The 13,254-nt window shown below is 42.2% G+C and overlaps 1 protein-coding gene across 1 annotated transcript in view; it reads right to left on the bottom strand.

Annotated features, from left to right (window-relative positions):
- Positions 1-13,254, bottom strand: part of EIF3E (eukaryotic translation initiation factor 3 subunit E) — a 79,583-nt gene that overhangs the window by 28,819 nt on the left and 37,510 nt on the right. Inside the window, exons 7-9 of the mRNA XM_077493174.1 lie at positions 13,062-13,186; positions 3,181-3,307; positions 1,454-1,555 (exon numbers count right to left, since the gene is read on the bottom strand). Coding sequence (XP_077349300.1) covers positions 1,454-1,555; positions 3,181-3,307; positions 13,062-13,186 — 354 coding nt within the window. The remainder of the gene's footprint in view (positions 1-1,453; positions 1,556-3,180; positions 3,308-13,061; positions 13,187-13,254) is intronic.

Consider the following 13,254-nt stretch of genomic DNA (forward strand, 5'->3'; position numbering starts at 1 on the left):
GGGGAGATGCGGTTTACAATGGCATCTCTCCTTTTCAGCCGCCCCGTGAGGCGATCACGGGTATGCCCGCAGCGATCGAGTCCGCGGGACCCACGACCGGACTCACGGGGGGTCCCGACCAGCAGGCGAGCGCTCGCGATGGCAGGGCGGCATTAAAGAGTGGACGTACCTGTACACCAATATGCCCGTGCCATTCTGCCGACGTACATCGGGGTGCGCTGGTCAGGAACTGGTTAACCTGTACCTTACACTGAATATGTCATTATGATGTCAGGGGATGGGGCCGAAGTAATTTTCTGCTCACTGATTAGTGGATGCTTTTTATAAAATAATTTCTGTTCTGTAATACACTTTGTCACATCCCTGATAAAGGGGGCATGCAAGGCTCCGAAACATTGCTATTTGCTGTAACAATGTGATCACAGAATACAATTTTGGACCCATTCTAAAGATCCATGGTGTGACGTGCTCTCGCTCCTACACACAATATGGATTTTCCGCACGTGACTGGACATTGGCCTAGCATCGTCACATTAGAGTTGTTGCATGCTCATATATATATATATATATATATATATATATATATATATATATATATATATATATATATATATATATATATATATATATATATATATATGGAAGTAATGGGTATTATCACTCTAGAAACCGAACAGAGGAGCAAAAATAAAAAAGGAATGCACAGTTAGGGACTGGGTTATTTTTTTTTGATTTGCCCCTGTGGGTAAATCATAGGCCTGCTATAAAAGAGCACTAGTGTAATATATGACAAATCTGGCACCATTCTTATGCACATACATCTGGGCCTTGTCTTCTGCGTTATCATATTTTATGGGTTTCTGAATTTGAAGAACAGGAACTGCAAAGCCCAGTATGGGACAGGATTGGTGGAGCAAAGGCATAGGGTTGAGTCATTGCCACAACAGACTCCTAGGGACCGATTTACTAAACCGGGAGAGTGCAAAATTTGGTGCAGCTCTGAAGGGTAGCCAATCCGCTTCTAACTTCAGCTTATTCAATTAAACTTTGGCAAAAAAAACAAAAAACAAAAAAAACAAACTGGAAGCCGATAGGTTTCTACGTAAAGCTGCTCCAGATTTTGTACTCTGCAGTTTAAGTAAATCAACTCCATAGAGTAAGCCTTAAAAAGCAGAATGTATACGTTTTACATTCTCTGAAAAAAAATTAGAGCGATTAAAATAGGTCACTACCAAAGCATGCCCTGTTTTTTCACCAACACAACACGCACAACAAATATTAAAGTTGAAGCTGCATCTTCTTGAAATAGTCAGCTTTCAAAATCTGTTTGTCTGATGTTTAGTTTCTCATTAGTATTGGGCTTTTGTAAAAGGACAGACAAAAATACTTTTCTATGGCATTGAGTAACCCAAACATGTCACAAAGGAAAATCTGAAAGAGGATATTCACTTACCGACTCGCACTCTCTTAACTTCTTTTGAGCCCCATCAAAGTCAAAATTGACATATAAACACTCAACAAATTCCGTTATTGGATCCTTGTAGGTGTAGGATTCCTAAAAGTTAAATAAAACAGTATTACAGAAAGTATGAATATATTTTCCCACCATTCCTAAACATGTATCCCTTATCTAGCAAGAATAAGTACCCAGTCCCTTCAGTCTACTGCACCGACAGTGTCAGCCTGGATATCTTGCCAGTTCTTTTAAGCAGGATACAGTCTATTTATTGGGTTTCAGATGGGAAGAAGTCATCTCCAACCAGCTCATCTTGCCGCTTCGCTATGTTCTCAGTTGCAAAGAGTAACAAAGCCTTATTGACCAAAACACATGGTTGCAATGTTGAAAAAAATGCCCTTGCTTGTAAAATCCCCCTGGACATGCAAGTGGGTACAACTGTGAGCAAGGTGTGGGTAAGCTAGTCGTATATTAGACCTTACCCGTATGCTGAGCACACTTCACAAAATTTATGACAGCACAAAACCAGAATTTGTGTAACTTCTTTACTGCACTTTAATAGGGTGTCCAGAATAGAACCAAAAGGTTTTTAGATTACTGCATTAAGGAAAAAAAAAAAAAAACTGCTTTCCTCAGCCCCCAATAAACACCTGAGCCCAAGCCTGATCACAATCCAGCACTAAGCTAGTCTACAGAAGCTTTTCTCCACCCCTCTCTTCATAGGATACTCAGTGGCAGCAGGAGCCATTGCACAGCTCGGGATTGAGCCTGCACAAGTGCCCCCCATAGCAAGCAGCTTGCTATTAGGGCACTCAGAGAAGAGAAAAGATCAGCAGCGAAGGACCTCAGAAGAGATGGGTTTGGGGCCGTAGAGAGCAGACAAGTATAACATGATTACACTTTTTTATGTAATAAAGGAAAAAAAGCTTATAACTGCTTTAACATATTTTTGTCTAATTATTGCTTACTCAGTATGAGATGTGCTAGTTAGCGTGAAACTCACCCAAATAGCTAAGCATTCTGGTATATATCAACCGTAAGTACAAGAACAACAGTCAGTTTTAAGCCATCTATTTTGCGTGGAATAGACAAGATGACAAGTTGCACAAGCTGGAAATGCACTTGCAGGTTTGCACTGGATGAAGAATGGCCCCACCCAGGAATAGTGACCGGCTGACATCCATCTGCTGAGCAGCTGGATGTAGATTTGATCCTATACTGTTACACCAGTCACATAGGCAGACTGTACAGTTGATAAGAGAAGTATATGTGCAATGAAAAAGTTGCTGTGACTATCAAGGTCCTATTGTGGACCATTCAGTGTAAGTGCCATCAAAACATGACTTGAGTATTTCTCTCTTTCTGGATGAACAAAAACGCACAATTTACACTCTACCATATGCTCAGTCCTTTTCTCAAAGAAGACTAGATCAACTAGAACCAAGAAGGTCTAGAAAATCTACCACTGGAATATAAAAATCACATATGAAGAGATAATTGAAAAGTATGAAAACTGAATGCCATATCACCAAATCCAACAATTCAAGTTTACAGATGTCATAACACTTATACTATCAGTATTAGGTAGACACATCCATACATCTACAGTGTAAATAAAGGGCACACTTCTCTTCCGACAGCAAAAATCCAGTCTGGACCACCTAAATACTAATATAATCGAATTACAATGTTCAAAGTCTGTATACAGGTGGAAGTTCACTTACTTGCTGAATAACTTTCACCAAATCTTTTAGAACTTGACGTCTCTTCCTCACATCTTTGTTGGTGATGACGGCTGTGGTCAGATACCGAAGGATATGTGGGCACATAGTTTGAATGGCATTTAAGTATCTATAAAAAAAAAAAAAAAAAAAAAAAATTCATTATAACTCTGATCAATTTGAAATATATTTAAATGAATGGCAATTGAATTAAAAAATAAAAAAGTATTGTGCAGCATATATTCCAATTTTTCTTTACTTTCTTTAATATTTTTGGGCATTTTTGGGAATTCAGTAATGCTTGCTTGCATACCGTTGTCAGTCTATGCCTACTGTCACTGAGACAGGTATGGATTCTGGATTGAGCTATATTGCTTAAAGCGGGGGTCTCCAAACGATATAAAACAAAAAAGGCCCTTCAGACCTTTTTGGGGGGGGGGGGGGGGGGGGGGCAAAGCCTCAGTTCTGGTGGTCAGTGTGGTTAAAAACAATTACACAATTATTGTATATGTGGTCGGTAGGACGACGACTAGTGCCCCATCATTGGTATTCTTGGTACAGGAGGGATATAGTGCTCCATCATTGGTGCCCCATTCATTGGTGTCAGTGGGAGGTATTATGCTCCACTGTTGGTGTCAATGGAAGGAATACTGCCTTGTATCAGTGGGAAGAACAGTGCCCTAAGGGTCAGATAGAGGCAAGCAAAGGGCCAATTTGGAGATCACCGGCTTAAAGAACCAATTCACCTTTAGCAACAGGTTACACCTGTTTTCCGGGTGTTAAGGGTGAGATGTTGCTAAAATGCCAGTCTCCCTCACCTCGAGTCCCACTCAGGACAGCAGGTGGGGGCTCCCCCCCCACAACTGTCACATTTAAAATCATTGATCTGTGAATGATGAAACCACAGGTCTCATCTGCCACTGCAGCAGATAAGACTTGCAGTTCTCAGTGGACTAATCTGTTCCATGGTCGTCCATTCACACTTCCTGGAGCTGAGCAACTGCAGAAGTATGAGCAGACAGCTGTGCAAACTATCTGCAGGAGGAAGACATGAAATCTGTGATCCACTGATTGCAGCTCTGCAGGCTCGAGGGGTAAAACAATACACTTTTTATTGCATCTTCTATTCACAAAAAAGCTGAACTTGACTTTAAAGCTAGGTGCCCACTTGCGCAGGTGGTTGTAGGACAGTGTGTAAATTGTACCTGCTCCCGCACCCAAACCGTGCCCTTTCTTTGCAGATGTGTGGGGTTGCCATTTATTCTTAATGGCACTCCCATGCATCTGAAAATGCAGTGGGTTTCCGGGTTGTGGGAAATCTATGGTGCAAAAGCACCATGTGATTTCTCTCCTGTTGAATTTTAGAAATGGCGCAGGAACCTTTTTTTTCCTGCATGAATCAAACGTATGGCACATCAGCCCTTTCAAATGAACAAACTGCCGTGCCCGCACAAACGCAGCTCACAGAGCCAATTAGGTGTGAACCTAGCCTTAATTGTAATGTAGTCTGCAAGGAGGCCAAGGACCTGGCTGTGCTGTGTGCCTGGGGATAACCTGGATCACAAGAATAGCTGAACAGAGTAGACAAATCCTTTGGCAAGCAAAACAGTTCTCATACATCTATTTCAAGCTGCCTGCCTGGAGGTAAGCTTTAATGACTTGTCTAAGGCATTTATATTGCTCTTGCTGAATTTAGAAGCATCTCATTTAGAAAACCTGACTATGACAATATCACGCAGAACACCAAGTATAACATTTATCCTAGAAATAAAAGCCAAATGTGACCCTGATGCGTTTCAGTAGCATGTGGACATCTGTACGAGTGTGTTTTCTTTTCTCGCTCTAGCAGACAAAATGCTGATGGCAAACAGATGTTCCGTTAACTGGATTGCTTATAGAGAAGGCTCCAAACTTTGATGTGCAGCTGTAATTCCTGGGCAGCACGCGCTCCATGCAAGTATTACTCCTAGTCAGGTAGAAAAATGCCATAAACTGGAGTAGCCATGTTACACTAAAATGGAAACAAGGAATCTCCAAACACCGCCAGGAGATTTGAATCGCAGCAAAACCCACGCTAAAGATGAAGTTTAATATAAAAACATATTCCCCCGAAACCTCCTTCCCTTCCTGAATATGAATAAAATTAGGGTGATGATGCAATCGCAGTTGTTGCATTCTTCAGAATCCCCAGTTGTGTGGGAGGAGCCAAAACAACCAACGTGTCACTGCAGCCACCTCCTCCCCCCTCAGAACACACCCATGTAGTGGGCTGGCGCTTAGGCGTGTTGATGCCAATTAGGCCCACCCTAAACGGCGAGCTTATCTGCAGCGTGCAAGTTGTGTCAGGGAAGCATGGAACGGGGAATGTCCCAGATGTTCATGTGCACAGTCTACAGATACACAGCCAATAAACCTAATTAAAGCAAGACGTATATATGTGTAGAAGAGGTCACAGGAGCAGACAAACGTTGTGCAATGTGATCATTCCAGTAGAACCATGATGATTCCTGTATACCTAGAGACACAGCAGCCTTAAGAACACATTACCACTGTAATGACTATCGGTTAATCAGGCGCAAGCCAGGCACCGCTGGGAGTGAGGAAAGACTAGTTCGGTAAACCAATTACATTGTTCTTTGAGTACTACAGAGCCATGCCCCTCTGTTATGGGCAATAGGAGAAATGAGTTTCCATTACTCTTTTTGATGTCCTAATAAAATGAAGGAGTGTGGTCATGTTACTGACAGAACTATCAGGTGAAAATAAAAGAAATTCATGAAAAATTAATGCCAACCTGTCTAACTGGTACGTTGCAATAAAATACATTTACATTGAGTTCCGATACCCTTTATTAGAGCAGTCAGGGCCAGAGTAGTACACAGATAGTAGGCTATACCAACACTAAATCAGAATGACTAGCTGGAACATCTCTAGCAGTGCTGAGAACAGACATGCCAACGGACACACGGGTCGTTTGTAAACTTATCTCTGTATACAGTATGAATGGGTCAATGAGCGGGCTCATCTCTTTGCTGTACAAAAGATGTGAGAAACTCCAAGATATTCAGTAAAAGCCGCAACTATGTGGCAGAGGGCCTTGCTGGCATGGCAGTCTCTTGTTACATCTGTGTAGTTTTGCATTTGCTCTGGGCCTTATAAATGGGCAAAATCTATACCGTGGACATGTACTCCAGTTTTGGCGTATCCAGAACCATTGATGAAGCACTAAGCTGGCATGGATGGAAAATGAGATCGGGCAGATCACTGTGCCTCCAATATGTATCTAAAAGCTAAAATTTCTCTTTAGATTTTACAGAGAGGAAATTATATAATAATAATAATAAAAAAAAACAAAAAAAAAAAACGCAGTTTTCCTAATCGGTCTGCAAAAATATACTTAAAAATGTACCAAGGCTAAAAAGCAGAGTATTACCGCACGTTATCTTTATTATTAGCATACTACATACTAACCTCTGGGTTAGTACAGCGATCTCCCCCCGCTGAGCTGTTGTGTTCTGACAGGGGGAGGGGGACAGGGAAAGGCACAGTGGCTGAGAGCACTGGTCAAGAGTCAATTGGCTGCTGATTTTTCCAACATGCAAGGTTGGCTTCTGTCGCACAGACTGACATGCACAGAAATCTATTCTATTCTGCCCAGTGAGAATTTTTTTTTTTTTTTTTTTTTTTTTACGACATTCTACTTGTGTGTGCGAGGCTAAAAGTAGAAGTAAACCCCCCTATCTTTTTCAGCCAAGGAAGCTGCCATCTTTGCCTCTGTTTAAACTACAACTGCCATGATTGATACTGCATATGTGATCAGTTATGACACCAGCCATTGGATGGTTTGATAGTTTGGTTGAGAGCAGAACCAATGGGAGTCTTCCATTTAAGGCACATGCTGGAAACTAAACTGTTTTATGGATGGGTTTACTTCTGCTTGAAGTGTAATCAAAACAGGAAACAGATTACTGCAGATTAAAAAGAAGATAGAAAGCTTACTCAAGTGGCATCTTAAAGTGGTACTAAACTATGACATCATACATCCCAGGAGTCTTCATGGGTATTTTTTTTCCTTTTATGTGGCCTGTATGTCTAAGCTAAGTGCAGATGGATTCCAGTCAGTAAATGGTGCATGAACCATCTGCCCTTACTCAAAATGGCTACAGATACACATGCTTTGGGTGTGTTATTCAAAGTGATTTCTCAAAAAAATAAAACATGGAGGCATGGATGAATGTGGGAAGTTTGCTGCAAATAATAAAAATGAATGGCATATTTAGTTTTGCTCAGATAATTTAGTTTCACTTTAAATTTAGGATGCAGATTCGGAGGAGCTCTCCCAGATCACATTTCCAACCCTTCCATAATAGTAATAAGGCCAATCCTACTTCAGAAGACCCCTAGCACATACTGGATGCTTCACATTTCCAACCCTCTGGCACCCGGGTCCCCATTATTCTCCAAGAAACCAGCAAGTGTCTGGGCCCACCCAAAACTGAGGCATTGGCTTTAAGCTGTCTAATAAATAAACTGCTATAAATGCTTGTTTGACTTAAAATGGGAAACCTGCCCAATGACGAACAAGACCATCCTCTCTATAAAGAACATGTGCACACTGCAGGACGGTTGCACAAATTAAATCCAATAGCCACGCATGTGGCCAACGAGTCAAACAAGATGTGAGAATGTTACGATGAAAGTACAACTACCCACGTATCGGCATCTAACGTTCTTTATAATCAGTTGCTGTTAATCAAAGCTCTATCCATGGCCTGCAGGCAGAAGGATATAAGGAACATTTGTTAGCATTTAGAGGACCAGAAAAAGCCTACCGAGTTGTGAAACAGCAGATGCTCTTTATTTCAAGCTTTCAGACACTGAGTTTACAGTCATTCACCTAGAACGGACAAGCTCCTAACATTTCCCACCGGCCAAGACACAAGGCTTCACGAAAACTATAGCTCAGCCATGTCAAGATTCTTTTTTGCTTTAAGTAGAAGGACAAAAAACAACCATTAGATTTGCAGCGGCACAAACAATTTTCCAGCAGTTTCTTTAAAGCTGGCAGAGCGACACAGCTTATAGGTCATCTTGTCCTCCAATTGGAAGATAGACTACCAGGTTTCTGACACTACCAACCAAACATGATTATGTTACAGAAAGCTGCCAGACTCTAGAGCAATGTTTCTCAATTCCAGTCCTCAAGGCGCCCCAACAGGTCATGTTTTCAGGCTTTCCATTATTTTGCACAAGTGATTTGATCAGTTTCACCGCCTTAGTAATTACCACAGCTGTTTCATCTGAGGGAAATCCTAAAAACATGACCTGTTGGGGTGCCTTGAGGACTGGAGTTGAGAAACATTGCTCTAGACATCAGAGAGTACAGGCATAGCACAAGAGAAGATCCGAGACTGCAGATATGCTACAGGAGATGGTAAGAGATCATGGATGACCATAGCAGATGTTGGAGACCCGTTTAAAGTAAAACTTCACCCAAAAAGGGAATTTTCGCTTTTCTCCCTCCACCCCCCTTCCTCTCTCATATTTGAAATGTCTTTTTGGGGAGGGGGATTCAGTACTCGATTTTGATAGGTGCCTGCTCCCACTTCTGGTCTGAGTGCTGTGACGATCTGAGTGGAGGTTCAGTCTCCCCTCCTTTCCCCACAACCCCTTGGGACACGTCATAGAGCCCAGGAGAATGTGGGACCATTCACAGGTCGGCTTACACATGTGCAGTCAGCTGTGAAGCCGCAAGGCGTGCCCACGCCTGGACCCAAAGAAAATAAAAATAAACGGGTCGGGTGAGGGCTTCGCTAGATCCTGGGACAGATAAGCGTGTGTTCAATCAGGAGCTACAGAATTTGTAGCTCCTGACTATTCATTTGTTTACATGATGAAGATCCTCTTTAAAGACTTTTAATATTAAGACACTTAGCTGTCCAAGGATCCCATGATGTCGGCACTCTCCCGGGTGCTGCCGCTGCCATTCCTTGCAAGGGAAACTGACTTCACAGCCGGCTACCTACTGCGCATAGCGCGCTGTGCTTTATGAATTGCCCGGTTGGCGGGGGAAGTAGCAGGGGCAGTGAACTTCCGGGGCACCTTGCCGCAGTCTTTTTAAAAATCAAATGGTGTTGTGCTACCTGAACTAAATAAAATTAAAGTGCCTCGTGCTTATGTAAATAGTGACAGTGTTATTAAGTGATAATAGATAATGGTAGATAATATTGCACTACCTGAAAACGTTAGACTAAACTATACTAAATTAGAATTAAAGTGCCTTGTGCTTATATGGAAAATAGTAGGGTTAAATGAGTGACCCACTCCCGGGAGCAGGGTCTCCTCCTTATTGGGTGAGAATTGTTCCTTTAAATAAATATGTGATAGTAAAAAATAAAAAATTATGCACAATTACAATATGAAAGTAATCCAAAGTTGCGAAGTTTCTCCAACAAATTAATCCTTGAATAATCAATGAAAATGGATATCCAGTCTGTTACAAATCATAAGCCAAAAGTGTCATGTGCTTTAAATATTCAAAATGAATATCTCCAAGAAAAAAACTCAAAATATTTTTCCTTATATTAAAACGTGCAACACAATGCATGCTTGAACAAGAAAGCTATGTAATAAGGTCTTTAGTGAAATAAAATAAAATACGGTGACCAGTGGTTATTTGTTCAGTGATCTTCTTAATAAGAAAAGTACAATAATAGAGTCTATATGTGAGCTGAAATAAATAAAGTGACCAGTGACTGCTTCTCAAAAACAGGTGCCAGCAACCGTGTTTTGTGATTCCTGTATCTCCAGTGTTCACGGCACACCAGGTAGAGTGACCCCTTACCTTACTGCTGTAAGGTAAACAGCAAACCAAACAAACAACAGGGTCCAGGGATTGTGCCCTAATTCCTGGTAGATGGGTACTGGCCCCCTCGGCTGGGTTTTTTCCCTCAGATAATTTCCATATGGATCTTAAGCTTCAATACCATCCACAGAGGTCTATTTTGGCCACTTGCTTCCATAAAACTGAACTGTTGGATTTTTAATCTGTGCAGGTCCTCTCTCTCTCTGGTCTAATGAGTTCTAGCCCAATCTTGCCGCAGTCTCCTAGAAGTAGGGACAGGTACCTGTCAAAAACAGGTAGCCGCTCTCCCCCCCCAAATGGTCTCAAATATGGCAGAGGAGGGGGGGGAAACAAACACAGTTTCCCCCTTTTGGTTGGAGCTCTGCTTTTAAGGAGACAGACTAGATGCAAATTAAATAAAACTGCTAGAGATGACTGTACTTACAGCTCCCATACAAAATCAACAACATGCTGAAAGAAGCAGTGGATATCCAGATCTTCTACAAGCATTTATATCAATACAGTACCAGGCACAGGCAGACTGCATTCAGAGCCGCTACCTGCCTGGGATTTTTTTTTTTAACCGGTTGCTGGCCGTGGCTTTACAATACACCTGTTACTCCCAGATGTATTGAACATATACCAACATTTTTACACACCAACTCTAACATTCTAACGTTAGAGCAAGTTACTGCGGGTGATGCAGAGGAGACTTTCTCTGCCCTAGAAGTAGCACCACTTAGTATACAAAGCTGGCCAATGAATTTTCAGAGTTGGATGGGCCCTTTAGCGGTCTCAGGTCACAGCTGTCCCTGAGAGACTTCCTACAAGGCAAGATTCCTTATATAGATAAAACAAGTCACTTGCAATCTTTATTCTGCTCACAATTACAGAATGAAAGACAGAAATAACTAGAATTACAACATCTGAGACTTATCAGCACCTACATCCCCATCTGAGCCAGGTTTTATTCACTATAGTGTGAACGCAAGTCAGCTGTAACCAGGGTTAAAAGGAGAAGTCCAGCCTGAGCTTGTTTGGCTGTACTTTTATGGGTCACAGGAGTGCAATTAGTTTTGCACTCCTGTGGCCCGTTTTCAGCAGAGAACGGTCTGCAGTCCACTCTGCTGACGTCACCGGAATCAGTCCAGGCACCGTGTCATCACGACAATGAAGTGTGGATCCGCCAGGTACCTGGACTTTTGCCTGTCTCCGCGAGACGCTGAGAGACAGACGGCCGATCCCCGCCACTCCACAGCTCAGCGCTCCAACAAACGTGGAGGAGCAGAGAGTAGAGCTGCTGATTGACAGTCAGCAGCTCTCCTCTCGGGGATCTGTGAGAGCCAAGCTATCGGCGGTGTTTGATTGCTCGGTTCTCAGTGCAGAGACGCCAGGGGACAGATGCAGAATCAGTACCATGCTGCATCCACCTAGGTAAGTATAAAAGGGGAACACATACTGCTCTTATAAATAAAAAAAATGTATATTATATACATATATACATACATACACACACACACACACACGATTCTTAATTACACACTTCTGCATGCCTGGAACTCAGAACCTTACAAGTTCCTGAGGCTCATAAATAAATTTCTCCCTGCAAAACTTAATTTAGTTGACGTGATTACAAATTTAAGGCAGACCTGCATTGAAAGAATACAAACTCAGAAAAGAAAGAGGCACTTTATTCAGGCCTGTTCAGGGAAACAAATAGGATATTACCAGGAAAAGTGAAGCCAAGTCACAAGTCAGATACAAATAATCTAGAACAATAAACAAATAGGAGGATTCCTGTACAGTTGTGGGATAAAGATGGCCATACACACAACAAATTGAGAGACATGGGTTGCCCGGTTGGCACTACTCTACTTCAAGTGTAACCATAACCATCTGATAAAAAATAATGTTCTTTAGCCAGGAACACACACTCCACATTAATATTTACACTACTAAAATGGAGTGCGTGCTGGAAATTTCCTCCAGCATTGTTCCTGCTTTTTCTTACTGTAGGCTGCCTTTTTGCTAAAGCCCAGAGCCCTTGAGCAGCAGTAAATCTTTAGGGTGTCAGTGGATTTTCCTTTACATATTCAGCAAAGTGCCTAAAAATAGCGAGCAACTGAGAATGTGCAGAGCAGGGTGAGCATGTATTGCTGGATTTTAAACAGTATAGGCACTTATTTTTAATGTTTTACATAGCTACACCTGCAAAAAGGACCAGCCTGAAGTAATCCAGTACGACTTTATTTTCTGATTGAGATTGTACATCAAAAGAGATGTATGTTTTTTTTTTCTTTTAAGATTCATACTTACCTAGATTGATGCAACATCTGTCCCCCGGCACCTCTTACACTCAGAACCAAGCGATCAAACCTTGACGATCACTTGGTTATCACAGCACGACGAGGAGAGAGCTGGCGATTGTCAGTAAGCAGCGCTCTGCCACCCCACCCCCACGTTCACTAAAGCGCTGGGCTGTGGAGGGGGTGGGAGCAGCCAGTTCAGGCATGTGGGTGGATCCCGACTCCATTGTCTCGTTCTTGCCTGGGCTGACTGACGTCAGCTGACAGCAGGCTTCAACCTGCTGTCTGCTGAAAACGGGTCACAGGAGTGTAGAACGAACTGCACTCCTGTGATCCACGGAAGTAGTACAGCCAAACAAGCTTTGGCTGTACTTCTCCTTTAACATCCTTTGATCTGAAAATTGAAGGAGCCAGGTGGAAAATTGTCAGCCACACTGTGACTGCAGACAATTGGCTGTAGGCACTTTCCGGGTGCAGGCTGTCAGAATTCAATAGCCAGTAGGGGAGATTCCTCTATCTACGCTGTTTAGCTTGGATGGGGGCAAATTAATCAATTTTTCCAATTCAGAGAGCTGCGAATGCATGGGCAGCCTAAAGATCTATGGCATAATCTTTCCAGATTAAATGGTCTTCCTTTTTGAAAACTCAAGTAGAAAGAAATGTCTTCAGTCTTAGGCCTATGAGAGTATTTCTAAAACAAATCTAGGCTCCAACCATTCACAGTTCACACTTACTGAGGCTGGTAAAGGAACAGGTCAATGATGTTGTCTCTTCCCTTGGGGTGGTTGAAGAACACAAAGAGAGACCAGTGAATGAGCCAGGTCCTGTGCTGCAGAGATTGAAGTGGAGAGCTGACGGACTGCAAAAAAAAAAAAAAAAAAAATATATATATAAAATAAAATTAGTTATCTGAAAAACAAAATATAA

The sequence above is a fragment of the Lithobates pipiens genome, unplaced genomic scaffold (genome assembly GCF_037356315.1).
Source record: "Lithobates pipiens isolate NorthernLeopardFrog02 unplaced genomic scaffold, aLitPip1_a1.2 Scaffold_19, whole genome shotgun sequence".
NCBI lineage: Eukaryota > Metazoa > Chordata > Amphibia > Anura > Ranidae > Lithobates > Lithobates pipiens.